This window comes from Alligator mississippiensis, chromosome 8, assembly GCF_030867095.1.
Source record: "Alligator mississippiensis isolate rAllMis1 chromosome 8, rAllMis1, whole genome shotgun sequence".
NCBI lineage: Eukaryota > Metazoa > Chordata > Crocodylia > Alligatoridae > Alligator > Alligator mississippiensis.
In genome coordinates, this window is record NC_081831.1 from 35,101,705 (window position 1) to 35,125,900 (window position 24,196).

Below are 24,196 nucleotides of genomic sequence, written 5' to 3' on the forward strand. Positions count from 1 at the left end.
AACTTGTTTGTAGTTCCTACACTGTAAATTAACCAAACTCCGTGTTGGTTGATAAGTTCTTCCTTGCTCAGACTGCATGCATTTTCCTTTTAACATGAGGCAAGCTATAGAGTTCTGAAAAGTAACTCCACCCCAGTGGATCCAGTGCTTGCATTCTGAACTAGCATGAGGGTGAGTTATCCTACCGGACTGTGTTGTCCTATTCTTTCCACAGTATGACTGTATACATTGTCCATTACTGTTAATGGAGGTGTGAGCAGGCAGGGTGGAAGAGGTGAGCCCTCCATTTCAGACAGAAGAGGCCAAGAAAATTGCTTCACTGAAAAGATATGAAGGAAATCATGAAGGAACATCCTGTTGCAGTATCCTTACACTCTAGCAGTAAATTACATTATGTTAATGCATTCTTGCTGTGCAGCCCTATTACATTTTGGCTGTTGCATGATATTTGTCCTATCTAAATTAAACTCTACTGTGCACGTAATGTGTCTAATCCTAGTGAACTAAACAAGTTGTTTCTCCAGACACAGAAGTTGCATGGATTCTGCTTTCTTTGACTACCATATACCATATTTTGCACAGCAAGCACCATGCCAGTGGTTAATGCACTGAAACCTTTCACCCATATATGATTCTGATCATCTGTCCTGTATTCAGCTGTGACCACAGTTTAGAATGTCTCACAATAGGGAGAAAGGATCATGGCTCCTGACAGGTCAGTGTCTAATGATGATAACCAAGGCACAATCTTGTTGGTATTTGGTAAATAAAACAGTGAAACAAAAAACTCACTGCCTTTCAGTGGCCGTTTATTTCTCTGCTCTGCTAGTTTAGAATAATATAAAATAAGGCTGGAAGGGACCTCAAGAGTTCATGTAGTCCAGCCCCCTGTTCAAGGCAGGTTCATCCCTAGCTAAACCATCCAACCCTATATTTGTCTAATCTATTCCTAAAACTATGCAAGCAAGCCTGTCACACAAGTACAAGGCATGTTACCCAAACACACCAAAAAACCCCTAAACCTGCCACAGGTAAATCAGGGGGATGAGGGCACCATCAACATGTCCTACTAGTGCAAAAGTTATTAAAATACATACAAGAGTTCCATGGAAAAAGGCCATCCCCCCATTACAGAGGAAGGCAAAACCCACCACAGACCAAGACCATCAAACCTTGTAGTAAAATTCTTTCCTGATCCCAAATGTGGCAATTGGTCTGACCTTGAACAGAGGAGCAAGACCTTCTAATTAGGAATCTCCATGTTTTAGTCTGTAAACTCCTGTGTGGGGAGAGAAATGGGTGGCACTGGTGTATTTATGTAATATTAAGACATGCCAGCCTGTGCAGTGTTTGTAGGCTTGGAACTGAGCTACCCTAAAAGATTTATCATGACTGGAATCCAGTTTCCATGCTCATAGGTACCAGTGTTCTCCTGATCTGCCAGGATTCAACCATGGTCTAGTGGCATATTATGCTATTCGCAAGTAGAGTTTTATCGACCTCATGCCTTGGAGCTTCTACAAGATTCACAGTGATCCTGGGCACTAATATCCTGGTCCTGAAGAGTTTCTGCACACCTTTCATATCTTTTGAAGTCAATGGGAACTAAAAACACATAACACTTCTTTAAGAACCTAACCAGCATCACAGGTAGGGATAGGGTCTGGTACAAAGCCCTGAGGTCCCTTTGGACTTCTCACTAAGCTTGCATGACCTGTCAGCATCTAACAATGTCTTATTTTACCCCCAGTTTTCTTGGAATCTTTGTGCCTTCATTTTTGGCAAGAACCTGGCTGCAGTGATCCATGCATTTGTTACCTCCAGGCTGGACTGGTGCGGTTCATTCGTTCTGAAGCTAAATGCGGAGATGATGTACAAACTACTACTGATACAGCAAACAGCTGCTTGCCTTTTCTTCGGTGTAAGCTGCCCTCAGCACTTCAGGCCCAGGTTCAAGTCCCTGCCCCAGCTCTCAGTCAGATCCCACTGCCAATTTAAGGTTTTCATCCTAATCTTCAAAAATATGGATCAAGCCCCAGCTACAGGAAAGGCAGAGTTTTGATCTATGACCTAACAGCGATCATCTATGTCATGACACATTACAATGTGTGGGATGAAGGAGATCTGGGGGCCAAAACACTTTATCTCCAGAGGACCTGGACAGGAGCAATCTTCCAGGGAAGATCAGACAAATCTGACTATCTTTATAAAATCCACCCTCATCAAAAAAGCCTTTCGCACTATAAGAGTAACACTCCCACCGCTGATCCCCATTTCTACCCGAAAACATCCACCAACTTATTGATTTCAATGGGTCTGAAACTCATAGTGTCATAGAGAAGTAGTACTGGAAGGGTCCTCCAGAGGTCATCTAGTCCAACCCCCAGCCTGAGGCAGAATCATCCCTATCCAAACCAGCCCATACAACCATAATCTAAACTTTACATAAGACTTCCTTCAACCCTGACATGACATAGACCTAACAACCTGACACTCGTGCTTCACATGAATCAAGATGTGATTCCCCAAGTGCTTAAAGTTATGTTTGCGCTCAAGTACTAACTCAGGGCATATCATGCCTTATCATCACTGTTTCTCACTCTTAGATCAATAGGCACTTTTTAAGGAGAAGAAATTGATGGCTATCATTAGGGGCTGTGAACTAAAGTAATATCCCATTGGGAGTTGCATTGTAACTCCCTTCCATTCAGAAACTCAAATCCCTTCAGAAAAAAGAAAAAGTAATTAAAAGCCAGTCTTTTCTCTCCCCCCTGGCCCATTTTGCTTCTTGCCAACAACTATTTTCTTTTTGGCTCTTTTGATACTGCACTTAAATTAACCTGCACCTGTTTTCTGCAGCTCTCAGATGTGGATGTCAGCTATTTCCGGCACCAACCTCAAGACTGTTGCTCACAGCTCCACTGTCAGGTCCTTCAGACTTCCTGTTTTGTTCTTAACGTTTTTATTTAGCCGATACACTGCTTCCTGTTCTAAGACTTCTTGTGACTAGAATCCCACAATTTGTCCTCAACAAGACTTGGCTGGTAAAGTCTCTGAATGTTCTTCCTCTTATTAATGTTTTGTCTTCCTGTCCATAATCTTTCTAGATGGGTAATCTGGATTTTCTTGGAAATTCCAATGGGGTTTCACTGAGGTTCTTCATTCTTGTGCATTCACTCTAGAAAACAAGGAGTTAAATAGCTCTGGTACAGACAGCTTTTCAATAATGCTCGAGGAAGATATTATTCTTTCTAGAGTAAGTCAGCAGGGAGAAGGTGATCCTTCTATTAGCTTGGTTTTCAATCATCTGCGTTTAGCTGTTGCTTGGGTCCTGTTATACATGTGTTAGTGAGTTCAAAAGCAAGAGCAGGCGTAGACAGTCTGATCTCAAGGCTGCTATCCTTAGTGCCTTTGTAGGTGAACATCATTACAAGGGCCTTAAATGGAGAGATATGAAATACTGTCAGGAATGGAGAAGCAAAGATAACTCAATTGGGACACTGAACTCAAAGAGATGTGGCAGAATCATTTAAAGATAAATCTTTGCTTTGTCCTAGCTCCACAAAAAAAAAGTTTTGAATAATTGTTGGTGTGATTGCAGTCTAGTTAACTAAGTGACTGAGCTGGAAGATTAATCACTGTCTAAGAGGGTTTAATTTATATGCTGTATCTGCATAATTATCATATATATTAAGCAACAGGTACTGTTTTATGAGAAACTTTCTGTATCATCCTTTTAAAATCTACTCTACTCTAAATCTCTCTAAAGTATTTAGTGTTTATATATTTTCTCTCCCATCTTTATTATTAAAAACTTTTGCATTAAACATGATCTATTTTATTCTGTGACTCTAACATTCAAATCTTTCTTTCCTGTGTTCCCTGTTGCCCTTTTTCCACCTGAAATATAAGATTTTCTAATGTCACACGTGCTTGTTGATGAAATGATTATACTCATTAATTAATATACCTTCTTCTTTATTGCTGAAGACAATTTATATTAGATACACTGAACCATGATCCTGAGGTTAGAGGGTACAGGTGATTTTCCATCAAAATACATTTTTTGATGGGAGATGCTGTTCCAAGTAGATTTTAGATGATCCAAATTGAAACTTGCTGCAGAAAAATGTCAGTGTTGCTAAAAGTTTTAGTTTTCCATTGGGAAAGTCAAAATGAACTGTTTCCTATTGCATTGTATTTACTCAGACCAAAGACTTTCCATTTGTCAAACACCATTAAAAGGTTTCCTGTCTGCTCAGTTTGATGCTAACCTGTGTCTACTCGAGTTGCTAGAGTGCTGCCATAGACTCATGTCCCTGTTTTCAATAAGGGGCTAGACTACCTAGCCAGAATCCATCTCCTATGATGCACCACTTCCATGGGATAGAAATTTTGATTTTCAACCAGCTCTGTTAGAGAAGGAGTCAGTGAATACATCTACACATGTGTTGTAATGTATTTGACTAATTAGCTCCACAGTAAAGCATCACCATCTATACATGTGCTGGTATTAGGGCACAGTAAATTCCATTTGTCATGATTTTTCTTCACATGATGTTTCCCATTCATGGATTGTCAGTCAGTACTTACCATCATCTATGCTCATGGCAGAGGTGGATAACACTCCATCTCCAACAAGGCTGACTCTGCAACCCCACCTTTCCTTCAGCACCCCTACACACACACTTCCTGGTTTTCCTTCTGATATAAAAATATTGGAATTGAGTTGCTGAGTACTAACTGGGCAATGGGTGCACAGAAAAAAAATAATTATTTTACCTGGTATTTCAAGAAGCTGGGCCCTTGCAAAGTGCAACATATTGGATATCTGACTGATTTTCAACGTACTGGATATCTGACAGATATCCTAGAGCCTGAAATGGTAGATGCTTTGTGGCTCAGTATTTTTAGAAGTGTCCAACTTTCATAACCGCATGAAAGGGTCAATCATATGAACCAATTCCTAATCTCACCTGCATAAAGTTAACTTTCTATAGTGCAGAAGTCCTTGTTTTCTTAGTACTTGCCATAATTCCAGCACTTTTGAGTTTTGAATAATAATTTCTGGTTGGAGGAGGTGATTTTCTCGCATGTGGGCCTGCTTAAAATAGTCTGCAGGCAGAATTTTACCTAACAGTTTGGAAACTGTCTGATTAAGGTGTTTATTTGCTGACTACTCAAAATTACATGTGTGTCAAACTCCCCTCCCTCCCACAGCCATCGCTCAGGATTTTTCAGCCCACATGCTGTCAGTAGCAACTGGTTGCCACAGTTTCAGTGTTGCATGCAGGGCTGGCTCTTTCCATATTCGGCACTGGGGGTTTATTGTTGAAGGTTTTTACCCAGGGAAGAACCATTCAGAGCTCTTCATCCAATGCAGGCCATTAGAGAACAGAGATGGAGGCTGGAGAAGCCAGTTGCACTATCCTGGGAAGAGTCCTGCTTGTTCTCTGAGACTCAGATCCTCCAGGACCAGACACTGAGTGGGGAACCCAGGAGAGGGAGGAAGGGTGGGGGCAGCTGGAGTGGCAGGGGTCTGCTTTCTCCTCCTTTCCCTGCCAGCTCCTCAGTGCTCTCTGACCCTGCCAACCAATGGCAGAACCTCTATGGACCTGGGGGAGGAGCTGAGGGACAGTGGGTCAAGGAGCTAACTGGGAAGTGTGGCAGCAGCCCCAGCAGAGGTGGGTGGCCTGTAACTGCTGAGCAAGGTGCGCAGCCCTGCACGAGGGCCCGAGAAGGGAGACAGAGGCGCCATGAGGAGGAGGAGCACCGGGGTTGTGGGTGGAGTGAGAAAACTGGGGGCGGAGGTGGTTTGGGGCAAGCGAGCAGCACCAGAGTGAGGTAAGGAAGGGTTGGGGAAGCCACAGGAGCGCGCTACACATCTGGGGGCTTTGGAAGTGACATGAGCTCTGCACCCATGTGTCGTCATGCAGCTCTTTCCCAGACCTTGGTTGAACCAATGTACGTAGGCCTGGGCTGCCATGTCAGCTCCTTTCCCCCCTCCCCAGCCTGCGCTAGAGCTCATCCAGCACTGAGAGGCCTCTGGGGCTTCTAAGGTAGAGCAACCTGGGGAGGCTTGAAAGGGCTACATGCAGACACTTGTAGGGGGAGGGGGAGGTTAGACCTCATTAAAAATGGCCACCTGATCTAACTTAGTTTGCTCCGATACAGACCTTACACTAGACCCAGTCTTAGTAATCAGAAACCAACCTATACTTGCACCTGTACAGAAGTTCTGTGTGCGCAGACTGGCCTCGAAATGATGGAGCCTGGTGTAAGACAGACCTGGACTGATGTGCGCTCAAACTCAATCACTGAGTTAGACCAGTGAATGGAACTGATCTACAAAAAGTGGAGCTTTTCCTACCTGCCCCCTGGCACTGCGCTATTTTTGGCCCCCAGACCCTCACCCATCCATCCCCTCCCCGCAGTGGATCAGTCACCCCCTCCTCCCCCCGCAACCCTCATCTCAAAGCTACTTCCAATGCTGGTTTTATGTGCATTTGGATGCTGGGAGCCAAGGCAATAAGTATCAGTGGTGGGAGGGATGGGAGGACAGGCGATGCCATGCCAGATATTTGAGATGCATTGAATACTGGAAGATGTTTAAAATATATTCTCAAAATCTGGGCACAAATCTCTAAGTGTTTTGCACTATGTGGTGTTACAGGGGTTAAAATAAGTGCAAAACCATACTGTCCAAAACCAGGCTGTTCTTGAAACATGATGGTCTAGCTCAGCGGTCCTCAACCTTTTTTAAATTTAAGGCACCCCTCGTGAAGTGCCAGCTCTTAGCTTTCACTCATTTTTTGACTATGGAAAGATAGTAGAGCAATTTTTCTGTTGAAAAGACCTTGGAAAGACTACAACATGCCAGAATGCTTTTGACACTATGGATTCCTATTTGAAATCTCTGGGTTTATCTTGTGAATAATGTGTAGGTGTTTATAAACTAAACAGTCCTAAGATTGTGCAGCATCCTTAAAAGGATCTCAAGACATCCCAGGGTGCCACAGCACCCGAGCTGAGAATCACTGGTCTAGTTCAACCAGGAATTATGGGTTTGAAGCAGGAACTATTGGTGGGGGGGAGGGGGAAACACAAAACATTCTGACCTGTGTTATGCAGGGTTTCAAGCTAGAAGATCAAAATGGTCCCCTTGCCCATGAAATCTGGGAACCTTTGGGTGTGCCTTACCAACAATTTATATCCGGGTAAAAGGGAGCCTTGAGCTTATTGTCAGCTATTTTGCAGTAATTATGTTTCTATTTCATGTCCTGAGCAGTCGCACATGGGGGTCCAAGGGAAAGAATCTTATGAGCATGTACTGTGTCATACACCATACGCAAAAATGGGATGCTAAGGCTGTCCTATGGGTGCCCCCTAGCCATATCTGTGATGCATACCAGAGATCATGAGAGCTGTGGTGGCAGATAGCCCTAGACTGCATTAACTGCCTCATTTCTAATTCTGGGGCTTGAAAGTTGAAGCAGATCCTCCATGCATGTTCAAGGGCAGCGCCCCTTGGAAAGCTAGGGAAGTGATGTAGACATACCTTCATTGCCCATCTGCATGGTCTTACCACATGGGCAATGGCAGCTCAATCACAGCTGCTTACCCCCCTCGTTGATGGCTGAACTGCTACAGATTATCTTCCACTTACCCTAAGGTAAGAGCATACATATAGGTAACTGCCACAGGACAACCAGTGCTCAATTAAGGCACAACCTGTGTACCACAAAGTAAATTGTTTGTATGGCCATACCATATAAAAAACCCATTTCTGCCTTCTGTGCACAAAGTGCATAGTGATGCAGTCTCAGACCATTGGAATCCAAGTGTCTGTATCAATGGACCACACACACATCTCAGTAATTCCTTTTCCCAAAGGATGGAGACACAAGGGTTTTCACACAGGTTCTGATGACTGATGAGCTTCAGTGTACATAACTGTTGCTTGTTGCCTCTTGCACAGTTCACCATGACTTCCCCTTGGCTCTTGCTGGAGAAGGATGTATTCACCCCCCTGAATGAGAGACTCTTGGAAATTGTCCACATCTGGAAAACCGGAAAGAAAAGGAAGGGCTCTGTTCTTTGTGTAGTTGGTGAGCAACTTTCTTCTCTCACTGTAAACTGATGGAGATTATGCTGCAAGACCCTAGATTATTATTCTTGTTGTTATTCCCATTACTGTCTTGTTTTATCTGTTGTTAAGGATCTGGAACAAACACCTTGTAACATCACATATGATGTTGTAGAACTCAAGTGCTGTCTCTCTATTGTTCTAGGAAAGAATTTCAAAAGTACAAAGGAATTTTTCCTAAAACTTCCTGATTTTCCACTTAAGCACTTTTGAAAATATTATATCTCATATGATCTATGCATTCCACAGTGTCCCATCACCTTACCATTTAAGTCACGTCTGAAAAGAGGTGTTTGTCCCAGATCTGAAATGTCTGAAAAGCATTTGTCCCAGATCTGAAATGTCTGAAAAGAGATGTAGCTCCTTTTGGCTAACTTATTGGGAAGGGTCCCTTTTACAAGATAACTTCTTTTAGTTAATACTGGCCACATCTACATGAGATGCTGACTGCATAGAAGCTCATTACTAGTGTGCAGTATCTTGTTACTACTGTAGAGTAGCATCACTTGGCATGGAGTGTGACACAATGTGACTGAGCAGTAGCTCGTTCTACTACTGCGCAGTCAGTGTCACCAAAAAGCCATTTGGCGAGGCTACTGTGCAGTAGCTCCAGTTACTGTGCCATCATTTAGTACTTGTGTATGTAGTAACATCTACATAGTCAACATCTCATGTAGATGTGGCCACTCTTGCCTAAAGCAAAGAGAATCCAAGTTTGAGGCTTATCTTAAGGTGGTGCATATGTGAAAACAGGAATAAGAAGGTACAACTCCATCCATTTCTTAATTCTGAATATCCTGATACCAGCTATACAAATTCCTTCAATGTGGCATTTACCTATGATAAATCCCATTGGGTTTAGCCTTACTGTTGCAGTGGCATCTACCTTAGGCAAGAGAACAAGAATCTGTTCGGAAACACAGAGGTCAGTGGGACTCCTTCCAGATACTGAAAGAGACTTTGGATAAGGCTGCAAGAGACCAGTTTTGTATGTCAGTGCAATGTTTATAACATCTTGTTCCATCACACATCAGTTATATGTAAAGTAAAATTCTATCTCCTCACACCTGGAATGCATGTATTAGCCAAGCAGTAACATTGGTGTTTTGTATCCCTATCCTTAGTTGCTAATTATAGGCCAATCCAGCTGTTCCTTGTGAAGGTGAAGGCAGATCGGGGTGAACAGTACAAGATAACCAACAGGTGGCTCTTAAAGTATCTGAAGCTGGTAGATGGAAAGACAGTCAATCAGGTATTGTTAACTCTTGCTTCTTATCATGGTATAGGGCATGACACAGTGTGTGAGTAAATGGAAAGAGAAATGAATGGGCTGATTGTGAGGCCAAAGAGATATAGTCCTGGTCTTAGTTTTGAGCAAAATGAAAGCATGGTAGCAGTAGGTGAAAGGAAGGGAGGACAGGGAATGAATCAACATTTTAAACTATTTTAAATCCAGGACCGAAAAAGATAGAACAGCTTTGATTTCAATATAATCTGGTGAGAGCAACCTTCAAAAGTTAAAAAAAAAAAAAAAGGCATCTCTGCCTTCTGATTTAGTTGGTCAAAGAGATGTGCCCTTTATGCAGGGCAAAATATGGTCCATGGGCTGGATCTGGCCCGCGAGGCCATTGTATCTGGCCTGCGGGGCCCCTAAAAAAATTAGAAAATTAATATTGATCTGTCTTAATGGGTCACCAGTTCTGCCAGAATGCTTTGGATGACTTATCTCAGACATGTTTTGGATGGAGACAGGGTTGTATGTGTGTTATAGGGAGGTTTGGGGGTGGGAATGCACCTTCACAAAGAGGAAATGGGGTGTGTGTAGTAATGGCAGGCTTGTTGGATCTCAGAGCAGGCTGAGAAATCAATGAAGGACTGTTCTTTGTCATACAACATGTCACAGCAACCCTGTAAATTAAAAAACAAAAGACTCCTATTAACTACAGGAGAGTTCACTTGGTTTCTGTGGCTTGTATCCTCCTATATTCTTAATGCTCTTTATTGGAATTCTCATACATACCTTGGAATGGTAGACTTTTTTCTCAGCTCTGCAAAGCGGTTCCTTGTTAGATCACCAGCATTTGCAGAACACACTGTAGGGTCCATCTGCTTGTCCATGTTGAAGTAGGTTATTTACATCTATTTGCATAGGTAATTAAGGCTTAAGTACAAAGTTATTTCCAAAAGCAAGGTTACTGGAGAGTGGATGTGGTGAGTTTGTACTTGTACAATGACATTATTGCAGTTGGGAATGAGAGCTTGGGAAGTAGCATGTCCTTTATGCTGCCAGTTGTTGGCAGCATGTTGTTAAATTTCTTATAATTAGTTTTTTATTAATGTGAATGTGCCAGAGGCTTTGGCAATAAGCCTGGGTTTGTACAAACATTGAAATAAATTAAAGGAGAGCAACAGAATAATTTTCCACTCTGTCTCTAGGACAAGCAGAATATTCCTGTGTATAGGCTGCAGAAAGCCTGAGAAAGAAAGCCTGCTTTCTAGCACCTGCTTAGAAAATAGTGCTTGCAAATTTTCATGGGTTCACGATACAGGAGTGGAAACTAAACTGGTATTTCATTTTTGTTATGCCCTAAGAAGAGATAGCCTGATCTTTATTTTAGAAGACTGGTCTGATTCAGCTCTGATTGAAGCCAATGAGAGCATGTCCAAGCCAGATCTGGTCTTAAGAACATAGGACTAGAAGGGATCTCTTGGGTCTGGCTCCCTGGTGTAACAGACAGCCATATCATATAATCCCTTTCATAAACTGATCAGGGTCTATCTTAAAAGCTGCTAGGGTTTTTGCCCCCACTACTCCTATCGGGAGGCTGTTTTCAGAACCTGATTGCTCTAATGACTAGAAACCTTCTGATTTATAGACAGCAGTCATATCCTTTCATCCTTTAGTTTCCCAAGCTACACAAGCCCTACTCTATTGCTCTCCCTTTGTAAGATAAGTTCTACTTTTCCTGATCACCCAAGTAGCTCAGGCTGAAGATGTTTGCATAGAACTGTTCACAGTGTTCCAGGTAAGCCCTACACACTGAAGCCCTATACAAGGCGTTCATATTTCCATGTTTCTACCTTGTTTGCCACATTCTAGGATGGTATTTACCTTTATCACTGCTATATCACATTGGTAGATCATAGTCATCTTGTGGCTGACTAACATGCTCACTTGTCAGCTGGAAATGTCTGAGAATCTCCCATTTCATAATCAAAATACTTGCTATTAGTTCCCAAGTGCATGATCTTGCACTTTGTACTATGGAATTCCATCCTGTTTCTGGTATTCCAGTCCTCAAGGTCATCTGGTTTTTCCTGCATGATATTCCAGTTATCCCCTGCATAGACAGTTCCTTCTAACGTTGCCTTAGCAGTGCAGATAACAAAATACAAAAGCTCCATGAAAAAGTTCCCAGTGTGGTATGTGTACTTTGAGACAGCCTGCATGAGCTGGACACAAAGGCTAGGGACAGACATTCAAAAAGCCTGAGCCTGAATTGATTCAATCTTTGTAGGTTAGTCTAACCTGACTAGGCTGAACTGGTTTGAAACTGGACAGACATTCTCTCTAAACTAATGATATTCAAGTACATGCCTGCAGGGGCTCAGGGTAGAAGCCAGGGGTGCTGGAGCAGCCCTCCCTTCCCTTCTGCAGACAGCTGAGCTGAGGAGGGCATAGCCAGGCCCTGGCAGGACTCTCTCATTAGGGATGTCTGCTTGCATGGTCCCAGGCTTTTCCCAGCTGCCTGCTCAAGGGGCGGGAGTGTTGCCAGCCCCCAACCCCGGCCTAGCACTCTGAGGCAAGGGGGAGTGTGCAGTGCAGGCACCTGTTGATGATACAGAGCTTTTCAGTCTCCCTCCCTGCTTCGTCGTACTGTCTGCAGCAAACTGACAGGTGAGCAAGCCAGCTGAAGGGCTGATAACAGTCTTCATCACCCAATTAGCAAAACAATAGCCTCTCTCCACATTACTTCAGACTTCTTAAACAGCTTACTAGCTGACCTGTTGATTAGCTCTAAAAGCCCTAAGTGGTCACTGTTCTGTCTTCCTCTCCCAGTGAAATTGGAGAGAGAGACACACACAGACACCTCTTGGCATTAGCTAGCATATCACATGCTGGCTACAGTCCCTGCTGTGGCAGACAGGAGGAGAAGGGATCTCTGTTTAAGCAGCGAGTGGTGAGAGGAGGGCACAGGAAAGCCAGCAGACCCTGCTGTGCCTGTAAGTCTGTGCCAAGCTTGCAGGCACAAGCTGTCCAGCCAGGGAGCAGAAGGGAGGGGCCAGCCCTGCAGTGTAGCAAAGAGCCCCAACCAGCCCAGAGAGTATGCTGGGATGCTGATAACTCTGATTTAACTTAAACCAGCAAGGGGTCTGGGACAGACATTGCATAAAGCGTCTGGAGCCAAATCAGTTAAACCTGGTTGAACGTAGTATCAGACTTATCTCAAACCAGTTTCAGCCATTTTCAAACTGGTTTATGTGCACTGAACATCTGTTCCGTTACAGGTTTAATCCAGTTTCTGATCATTTAGACCGGGCTATGTGTAATGTCTGCCCCTAGCCAAAATGGTTGCCTCTGTTGGCACTTTGCTTGGAGATATAAACGGAGGGTTCATAGAAAACAAAGACTTAGCAGTTACCTTCAAGTGTCAACATAGACATTTGAGGAAAATAATGTTAAATGATTAAAACAGGAAATGTAAACCATGTAGCTTCAACAGCAGCAGCCATTCACAGAAGAGGGAAAACAGTTAGCTGAGCACCAGAAATACTTCCCAGAGTGCTCACACTGCCTATAATTTGGATTTATTATGCAGGACATAATAATCTCACTGGGAAGCTGAATCAGCTATTGCGATGTGTCTCCATCATGATGTTTCCTTGTTAAAAATGAACTTGCAGCCTAATGGTTGCAGTATCCATCAGGCCAACATATGAAGACATCTGCATTATCATGGTACAGCTCCCAAAATCCATTCAAAACTTTTTAATTTTCCTGTAAGTCTGATTGGCAAGAAGCAGGGCAGGCCTGTGTAATTAGGATGAGTAGACAACCTGCCTGTGTGTGCTATGTATTATACCCTTAACTATAAACAGCCGTGGTCTTGCCATCTGGTCAGCAAAAGAGACCACCCTCCAGGACAAAACTAGCACAAATTCATCTTCTTCATGCCCCCAGGGAAGAGACCATAGAATTGCAGGCCCCTGGGATGGAAGTCCATCCTCCTCTCAAGAAGAGTTACAATGTGCATGTCCCCAGTAATGGTCCCACAATCCCATTTTGTAAATCAACCCACAAAAATAGTGCAAAACCCAATCCTTCCCTCCTCAGAATGAACCCATACAGTCCCCCTATCCTCTGCCTGTCCCTGAATCAGTGGAGACCCCTGAAAACAAATGGCTCATGTAAAACCACTATTAGCAGGGGATTAGGTTGTAGCCGTGTTGGTCTAAGGATATAGGCAGACAAGGTTCCTTGGGTGAATTTGATATCTTTTATTAGACAAACCCAAATGGTTGGAGAATAGTTATTAAGCAAGCTTTCGGGTTCAAAAACCCTTCGTCAGGCTAAGGACGCTGCAGCAGTTGCTGCGTGCTCTTCCTGGATGGAATGAAAAGTAAAGAAGCCAGGGGCTGGGCTGGGCTGGGCAGTCAGTCGCCAGGCAGATTGTAATGTATCAAAAATCCAATGTCTGTGTTTAGTCCCTGATCTCTAGTATCCAGCAGCTTGCTGAAATGGAGCTCATAGGCTCGTCTCTGGGACGTGTTGTGTAAGTTTCCCTTGAGGATCAGGACTGAGAGATTGGAGAGAGAGTGGCCCTCCTGTGAGAAATGTGCCCCCACCGGTAATTGGGTGTTTCTGTCTTTGATGGATTTCCGTGTGCGTTCATTCTGGTGCGCAGTTGTTGTCTGGTCTCTCCTACATATCTTCCATCAGGGCATTTGGTGCATTGGATGAGGTATATCACATTCCTGGAGGTGCAGCTGTAAGATCCTGGGATGTTGATGGCTCTGTTGTGGGGTGTAGTAATAGTGGAGGTGGTGGAGATGTGGGGGCAGGTTTTGCATTTCTTGTCATGGCACGGTCTGGATCCTTTTGGTGTGTTCTGGGGCTGAGGAAGTTTGCTTCTGGTGATGAGGTTGGCGAGGTTCGGTGCTTGTCTTAAGGCTAGGATGGGTGGCTCTGGGAAGATTTTTTTAAGCATAGGGTCTTTTTCTAATATGGGTTGCAATTTTTTGAGGATTTTCCGTATAGGTTCAAGGGAGGGGTGATAGGTCATAACCAGCGGTGTGCGATTTGTGGGTGTCTGAAATGGAAACTGTACAACATGAAAAAGAAAGAAGCCAGACTCAACAGCGACATATATTTTCTAAGCCTTTGCAAGAAACACAACTTCATTCCCTGAGGACTAAACATCTACAATCCCCTGACTACTACACACAACTCCAAATATGCTGCACAGCTATGCAGAAGAACTTCAGAGAAAATTAGAAATCATCTACTTCACCTACTCTACTCCAAAAGAGACCAACTCAGGAAGGAAATCGTCATACACTACAACAACTTAAAAGATAGAAATCCATGCATGTTCCCTGACAATATACAGTTGATACAAAGAGACTACGAAAAACTTTCTACAGCATTCATCCTACATAAAAAGAAGAAATGGGACAAATTACTCCAAGAACAAGCTCCCCAGCCACAAAACAACCATCAGAGGAACAACACCAACACCTTACGACCTTCCAACCTCAGACTTGATGAAACTGCAAGCAGCAACCAACCCACAAATATTATCAATCTCTCCACACACACACTTACCAAAACTGAAAAATCTGTCCTTTCTAAAGGCCTAAATTTCTGTCCAGAAAAATACCCGAATAAAATACTTCAATGTGGAGAACTAGAAGAATTCTTCCGACGCCTGCGCCTCAAAGAATATTTCCATGACCACACTGAACCCACTCCCAACGACAACTCATCCTCTGACAACATTCAAGAAAAGATCAATGCCAAAAAACCCAAAAAAACATCAGATTGGACACCTCGCAGTGGACGAAACCCTAATCTTGACCGCTACATTAATTACTTCAGGGAAAGAATGAACAATGAAATAATCAGCAACACGCGCCACCACAACAACCTCTTTCTACCAGAGAAAAAGGCCATAGAATCTCTAAGATCTAACCACCAAATAGTAATAAAACCAGCAGATAAAGGAGGAGCCATAGTCATCCTAATCCGTGAGGATTACATAAAGGAAGCCAAGAGACAGCTCTCTAACACCACCTACTACAAAGAACTACAAGAAGATCCTACTCCCCTTTTCACCAAAAAACTCAACAATACCATCAAATCATTTCCACCGAGATTACAAGAAAAACTACAGACCTTGATCTCCCCACTACCTAACCCAGGGACTTTTTACATGCTCCCTAAAATCCACAAACAAGGGAACTCTGGCAGACCTATCATATCCAACCATGGGACCCTAACTGAAGAAATATCAGGTTTTGTTGAATCCATTCTAAAACCGCTTGTCACCCACAGAGCAAGTTTTGTCCAAGACACCACAGACTTGCTACGGAAACTTAAAAACATAGACCACCTTCCCAGCAACACACTCCTAGCCACCATGGACGTTACCAGCCTATATACCAACATCCCACACCAGAATGGCATTCATGCCTGCCTTACATATCTACAGGAACAAGATTACAACCCAGAATACAGACCCAAAGATATCACTGAGCTTATACACTTCACCCTCACACACAACAATTTCACTTTTAACAATCAACACTTCCTCCAGACGATGGGAACAGCTATGGGCACTAAAATGGCCCCACAGTATGCCAACCTTTTTATGAGCCACCTGGAAGAAGACTTCCTCAAGAACTGTACCATCAAACCCTTGCTGTACTTACGATATATCGATGACATCTTCATCATTTGGAGTGAGAACCAGGAATCTCTAATTGAGTTCCACCAGAAATTCAACAGTCACCATCCCTTCATCCGACTTTCTTTAGAATACTCCAGCACCAACATCCCCTTTTTAGATACAATGATCAGTATCCAGAAGGGTAAAATACAGACCACAGTATACAAGAAACCCACAGACCAACACACATATCTGCACAAAACCAGCAATCACCCGAAACACACCAAAAAAGCCGTGATATACAGCCAAGCCCTCAGATACCACCGCATCTGTACTGAAGAGAACACCCGGGATCGCCACCTCACCAATCTTAAAAAGGCTTTCACCCAGCAAGGACACTCCTCCAGAGAGGTAGATTGCACGTTTGAAAGAGCCACCTGGATACCACGTGAAGAACTGCTGCAGTACAGAAGAAAAACACCCACAAATCGCACACCGCTGGTTATGACCTATCGCCCCTCCCTTGAACCTATACAGAAAATCCTCAAAAAATTGCAACCCATATTAGAAAAAGACCCTATGCTTAAAAAAATCTTCCCAGAGCCACCCATCCTAGCCTTCAGACAAGTACCGAACCTCACCAACCTCATCACAAGAAGCAAACTTCCTCAGCCCCAGAACACACCAAAAGGATCCAGACAGTGCCATGACAAGAAATGCAAAACCTGCCCCCACATCTCCACCACCTCCACTATTACTACACCCCACAACAGAGCCATCAACATCCCAGGATCTTACAGCTGCACCTCCAGGAATGTGATATACCTCATCCAATGCACCAAATGCCCTGATGGAAGATATGTAGGAGAGACCAGACAACAACTGCGCACCAGAATGAACGCACACGGAAATCCATCAAAGACAGAAACACCCAATTACCGGTGGGGGCACATTTCTCACAGGAGGGCCACTCTCTCTCCAATCTCTCAGTCCTGATCCTCAAGGGAAACTTACACAACACGTCCCAGAGACGAGCCTATGAGCTCCATTTCAGCAAGCTGCTGGATACTAGAGATCAGGGACTAAACACAGACATTGGATTTTTGATACATTACAATCTGCCTGGCGACTGACTGCCCAGCCCAGCCCAGCCCCTGGCTTCTTTACTTTTCATTCCATCCAGGAAGAGCACGCAGCAACTGCTGCAGCGTCCTTAGCCTGACGAAGGGTTTTTGAACCCGAAAGCTTGCTTAATAACTATTCTCCAACCATTTGGGTTTGTCTAATAAAAGATATCAAATTCACCCAAGGAACCTTGTCTGCCTATTAGCAGAGGAGACATTTTTAATTAGCACATCTCTGGGAAAACCTCCTTGCATGGCAGTGTGAAAGATGAGACCCTAACTGGCAAATGAATGCTAAAAACCAGACGTGATTATGAAACCTGTGCACAACTTGTGCTCTGTGCGATGAACGCCAATGACTTGGGGCCTGCTCACATATGCTGGACTCATGTTCCACGAGGTGCTGCCAAAGCCCTGATATTGCACATTTGGCAGTGCTTTTAAGTTATGCCTCTCTTGACAAAAACTGTATTAATATTTGAGGCGATTACTGAATAGCCTCCTGCTTTAATCACTCCTTATAAGGTATAAGGCATGCTATAAACCATGCCAGTTGTAAATCCCCCTCAGACGGTGGTGTTAAAAGCTGTTCCAGACACTGCTATCCAGCCTGTAAAGTAGTGCGGGGGTGTGATATATCACTTTAAGGTGTTTAGAAAGCACGCTGCAAAGTGTCACAGGACTGAATAAATCGTCATAGAGCCTGAGCCTAGTAGTAGTAGTATCAATAATAATAAGTGCAGCCTGCGAACTCTCTAGAAGATGGGATCATGCAGTGCTGCTGAGCTAATAAGCTGTTGGAGGAAGGAGCTAGTCTCAGTGGAATATTCCTAACTCAGGACCCCTGTCTCTGCAGACCTTCCTTTGCTATTGCTCTGTCCCCTTATTCTATCATGCCTTCCCCAGAGGCAGCCAGTACTGTCCCCTGTAGCAGTATTGGCAGGTCAATTTAAGATTCAGGGAAAGGCTTTTGGAAGTGATACAAAGTAACATAGGCAATGTTAGCCTGGGAGCTAGAGTGAATGGTGGGGTTTCCTCATTTCTTAAAATTTAAGACCAGAAGAGAGGACTAAATCATTTAGTCTGACCTCCTGTCTGACAGGCCATTACATTTTACCCTGTTGACCTTGCAGTGAGCCCAATAACCTGGGTTAGATGGAAGCATTATAATTCTCAGGAAACTAAACTGTTCTGTGCCACAAGCAGAAAACAGGAACAACCAGGAGGCAACAAGGTGCAAGGGTCCTGCCATGACAGGGAATTTATTAAGTAAGTGGTTCCCAGCAGGCTGTAGCTAATTATTCCTATTCTGTGTTGTAGAAGAGGGCCCAAAAAGCCTCCTGGTCCATGATAATCTGACACCTGGGGGAAAATTCTTTCCTGGCCCAAAATCAAGTAATCGTTTGATTTTGATTGAAAACACGGCACATCAGCCATGCATCAGCAAAGCAAGGTCCTTAGAGCATCAGTCCACTCTGATTGGCCCCAGCTGGAGACAGGACCCCAATCACTGATGATTCAGGGGAAAACAACCTAGAATTTATTTGGCCAGTTGTGTATCAGTAGTGTTCTGCATTCTCAGTTTTTATCAATTTTCACTGATAAGTTCCCTAATTTTTTTAAGTCAGTATTTACTGATTTACACACAATTTTCAGTTTATATCCCTGTTAACTGGCATTCCCCACTTGTGCTAGTTAACAGGGATTTGTACTGAAAAATGGGTGGTGCTGGTAAGCTAAAAGTGCCACTGTGCTAGTTACCTGAAGCACAGGTTTCCAGCCAGATAGGGGCGGGGGGAGACGTGGCAATGGCCGCATATGGAGCAGGGGGCTGGAGGGATGGAGCTGGCCATGTGGGGGCCAGGAGAGGGTGACTAGAGCTGCTGCCTGGGGATGCGGGGCGCCCAGCTCTGACTCCAGGTGGGGTGCGGCAGGCCACAGGAATTCCTCCCGGTGCAGGTGGGTCCGAGCTGCACCCCAGCAACATCGGCTTCAGCCCTTCCCTGAGTGCTGGGAGCTGCAAGCCCCACTGGGGTGGGGGGCAGGCGGGAGAGCCTGGGCCCATTCTCTGTGGTGGGCACTACACCAAGCGGGTGCAGGACTCCGGGCTCCAATCCCAGGTGGGGCAGGAGGTGCCGTTGCCAGGGTCAGGTCCCCCTCCCATCTGGCTGTGCACCACTCCCCTCAAATACCAAGGCAGACCGGCAGCAGGCTGCTGCAGCAGGGGGAGGGGCACAAACACAGGTAGGGAAGAAAAGCAGGGCATGGTGCGATGTGCTTCCTGCTGCTGATCCAGGGGCATGTGCCCCTGGGGAAGAGCCTGGTACAAGCCCCCAAGCCCACAGCCCTGCTGGGGGTGCATAGCAACAAAAGCTGCACCTCCCCACCCTGCACCCACTGACTGCTCCCCCCTCTTTGCTTCCTGCTGCAGCCCCAGAAGCAGCCGACCGGCTGTACCATACCCCTCCCCCTGCCCCTTCTCTAGTCCCAGCCTTCCTCCCTCCCTCCCTGCCAATTTTTCTGCAATTTAACTGATTTTTTTTTCCCTTTTATCCTGATTTCATCCTGGTTTTTATGTTTCGAAGATAAACCCCCAAAAATTCCCGGATTTTTTTTTATATAAAAACTGAGAATGCGGCACACTATGCATCAGGGAACAAAGTCCTCCCTGACCCTGTAAGCAGCCAACAGGGCCAGTCCCTATGAAGCAGCCTCAGTGAAGAGGTTTCCAAACTGCCACTCTAAAATACTCCCCTTTCTGCACACACAGCCTCTCTCCATATATGTTACCCATGCCCATGTCACTTGGTGCTTTGAATTCCAGGTCATATCTTACGCTGTATCCTTTGATGGTAGGTTAAATCCAAAAAAGAGAGTCTCTCCCAGCAAGGGAGAAACTCAGGGGAAAACACCATCAGCAACTGCCAACCAACGGTTGATTTAGAACATGAAAGCTTAACAAGAAGACTCCTGCCCAACTTCTTTCTGACCAATTGGGCAACTCCCTTGAAGTCAATCTCATGTTAGATATGGCATAACTAATAAGAGGCAACAAGCAGGTGAGAAGTGGGAGAGGAGAGAATGAAAATCTGGTTCATCGTGATCACAAGCTGACACATTTTAATAGTGAGCACACCACTAGCACAACACCCCCTACCAGGTGTTTGAGTCACCAACAATGCTGGTAGCAGCTGGGTTTTCCTTCAATGTCTCCCTTTTACTTGCTTTCTGGGCCCAGTGCAGTTTAGTCTGAGATCTAACAATATCACCACCCAAGGTGGTATGACTGGGCCAGTGCTTAATTGCTACGATCAAGTTATGTTCTGTATCAGTGAACTCAGTTCAGATTTCAGATTAACCCCCTGCCAGAATGTTGATTTGCAACATGACCTCCTGGTGATATTAAAAATGCTAATCTCAGAGGTGCAACTTGGAAAAAGGGTTTGTCCCATTACCCCTTAGCCTAGTGATCTGTAGGATATGGGGTCCTGCTGTGTTAGACACAGAGGGTGTTTTCTCTTTTAAAACACCCACTGCATTTATTAAAATATATTACTCTCCTGTATGTTAAGTGTACATTGTGTGGTAACTATCTTCTGGTCACAGCGCTAATCAAATGTAGCTCTTGTTATTGGTGTTTAGGAAACTCTGGATTTTGAGCTGCAGTTTGATAAGGTTTACAAGTGGACAGCTGGCAGCTGTGAGGAGAAGAATGCCTTTATCAGATGCTTGTGGAAGCTGAACCACCGATACCTCTCCGGCACTATCTCATTTGTCAATGTCCCCTCCTGTACAATGGAAGGTAATTATGACTTTTGTCATGAACACTCAGAATGCCTTTTATTTATATATATACACACACACACACACACACACACACTTTGATCCCTCTACTCTTAAATCCTTTATTCCCATCACATTAAGGTCCACTGGCTTTTTTGCTCCACCTTCCTCAACAGAAGTTAGTACCTGGGACACTTAAGGGGCTACCTCAAGAAAATACCTTGGTATAAGAATGATTTTCTTCCTATTTGTCAAGAACTGCCTCCCTTCAAGGGCATACACTGTGACTTCACCTCAGTGTAGTCTGAAGTGCAGATCATCTAAGGGAAACCAAGATTCATTAAAAACAAAGAGAAAAAATCAGATTCAAGCAATAGAAACAGACTATGTAACAAATCTGTATAGAGATCTCTGTATACCAGCAAGAGGGAAGGTAGAGGCCCATTTTATCTTTAGTTATGGTAAAGTAATATTTCTAAAGGGTGATTAATCCTCTTCCTTCTGACCTTTCACAGCAGCACTTCCTGCCGCAGACATATCTCTGCATTCACATCTCCCATCTCTTACCCCAGCACCATTTTGCTTTATAACCTTCTTTGACATACCCAATTTACTACAAACCCACCTCTTCTCACTTTCTCAGGGTCAAAAACAGACTTTGGGTTTATCCTTAGTTTGATTGTCCTAGGCTTTGATTTGCTTCAAAACAAGCAAGATTCAATCTTTAACACTCTCAGCCTGAATGGTAATTAATTCATATCAGCCTCGATTGTCCAAAGGAAAACTGTTCTCTCAGATACTTCATAGTACTTAAAATAGGACAATGGGCTTGTAGGATCCCAGGATCCTCAGGCTTTTTCCTGAGAGAAATCCACATCTGTTTTTACCTTCAGTTCCCTTGGGGTGTGTCCTCAAACTGATTCAGAGCTGTGTCTAAACTGTTTCTATTCTTCTGTTTTTCTGCTCTGCCTTCCTGATCAGTTCACCCCACTCAGTGGGAGTGGCCCAGCAGCATTATATAAGTGGCGGGATTGGTTTGTCTCCATGGCTTCCACCTTGGGGATTGCCAAGGACAGCTATGGTCAATTTTTACTTTTTTCACTATGTGATTAGAGTCCTGAGGAAGAATTGTCTTGTATTCAAAAGCTTGTCTGACTTTATCCCACCTACATACTTGTTCCAATACAAAAATATCATCCTAAGAAATCCTTACCTCTTGCATAATTTCTGTATTATCGTGGCTACAACATCACTTTTACATTACTGTATCTTCCCTTGACATTTTATCCCTGCTTACTTATAGAGCTTTGAGAAGCCTTGGAGCAATATGTAAAGCTTCCTCCTCTCCCTCTTAGGCTAACTGCTTTGCTCAGCAATTCCTTTGAAAGCAATCTTGCAGTCACCAAACTGAGAGGTAAAAAGGGCTGTGGCCAGGGAGCAGAGGACAGCTGGTGAAATACAAGGGCTGCCCACTCCAATCAGGAGAGGGAGGGCATCACAGATTAACATCACCATTAGTGTTTCTTCCTCCTGTGCACAAGCCTCTGCTCTGTTCTTGTACCTATACACTCCAGGAAACTCTGCTTTACTGAAGAGGTCTAGGGAAAATGGGATTTATAAGCAATGGCTGGCTAGTGCTGTCAACCACAAGCATTAAAAAAAAAAAAATCATGAATCTTCCTTCAAAGAAACAGGAGATCAGATTTAAAATCATGAGCTCTTAAAAATAATGGGGGGTTGTTTTATTCATCTTCTGCCTGCTGAACCTTCACATTACACTAGGGTCACATTTTCAGACTTTTTTTTGTTTTGTTTTGCTACCATGAAGGCTAGAATCTTACTTTATACTTTTAATGGCAGCTGGGATTTTCTCCTAATCACTTTCTTCCAAGAGCTGGGACTTCATGGAGAAGCCCAAGTTCCACAAAAATCATGATTAAGTCACAGGGGAGACAACAACAAATATGGCCAACATTTGATTAATGAGAGGGTTTGGTTAGCTAGAGCCAGAGGAAAAAAACAGTTAGCTAGAATCACACAGCTAATTAATACTGGATATATTTTGCCTGCTTGACCTTTACACTCCATGTAAAAATTGCCAGAATGGAGGTAATTTAGGGGAGGGATAAGGAGGCTGTTGTTGTTAGGGTTTGACTGCAATCATCTGCCAAATATAAAATGAGCTGGTTGCAGCCCTCAAATCATATTTGTTGCCTTTGCATCTTGTTGTTAGTTTGGTGGAAAGTTCAAATTATGTCAAAGCTCATTTTCCTGTACCCGGGATATACCCGGGGGTGTGCTCTGTCCCCAGGTGGAAGGGATGGGATGGGATGGTCAGGCAAGAGTGCTATGAGAAGGGCCTGCCACCAGGGAGCAGTTCCCTCTTTTCTCTATAGAGTCAGGCTGGGACAAAGCACTTAACTATATACAAATGTATTGCTATACAAAAATAAATACGAATAAGAGACATTAAATATTTACAATACAATTGGTACACAACACCATATACAATAATCTGCCATCAATACATCACACCACTTTGAGGGACTGCAAAATATAGACCAGGTAATTGGGAACTCAGTACAGGTGATCCACAGCACAGGCAATAATTAACCCCCCTGCACAGATGATCATTAACACCCTAGAACAGGTAAGTCAACGCATCAACGCAGTAAACACATATAAGCATCAACTCCGATAAACCCAGGTAAGTTGAGGTAGCAATGCAATAAACATACACAGGCAACAATACAAGTAAGTTCAGATAATAGGCAGTAAACATATAAAGGTAAAGAAAACAAGTAAACCAATATAACCCCCCTTAAGGAATACCCATAACTATATTAACATCAACAATATGAAGCAAACATCAATCACAAAATATAAGGTGCACTCAGCACCCCACGGGGTGTTCCCTGGAGCCGCTCCCCTTTAGGGCCCTGGGATGGGAACACACCCCCCTCCTCCCCCACAGTGGAGGAGGGTGAAGGCTGCAGACCCTCCCTCCCAAGGCCACCTCCCCTGTGGGACCTGCTTCCCCAGCAATTCTTGCTCCCACTCTGAAGCAGACAAGGCTCGTCCCCCAGTGGCCAGTCCTGCAAGGGCCTCTCTCTGCGGTGCCTCTGGTTCCTCTTGATGACCTGGTGCCCCACTCTGAGGCCTCCCGCCAGGGCTTCTGCTGATGGCCCTGTGCCCCACACTGTGCACCCACAGAGTTCCTATGGGAGCTGAGCCCTTACTGGTTCTAGTTCCCC

The 24,196-nt window shown here is 44.2% G+C and overlaps 1 protein-coding gene across 2 annotated transcripts in view; it reads left to right on the forward strand.

Moving 5' to 3' along the window:
- Nucleotides 1-7,978: 7,978 nt before the first annotated feature.
- The window catches only part of LOC102576035 (exocyst complex component 1), a 70,168-nt gene continuing 53,950 nt past the window's right edge, over nucleotides 7,979-24,196 (forward strand). For both annotated transcript variants that reach the window (XM_014609953.3, XM_059732621.1), the window contains exons 1-3: nucleotides 7,979-8,108; nucleotides 9,271-9,398; nucleotides 20,802-20,961. In XM_014609953.3, the coding sequence (XP_014465439.1) occupies nucleotides 7,985-8,108; nucleotides 9,271-9,398; nucleotides 20,802-20,961 (412 nt within the window). In that variant the 5' untranslated portion in view covers nucleotides 7,979-7,984. The remainder of the gene's footprint in view (nucleotides 8,109-9,270; nucleotides 9,399-20,801; nucleotides 20,962-24,196) is intronic.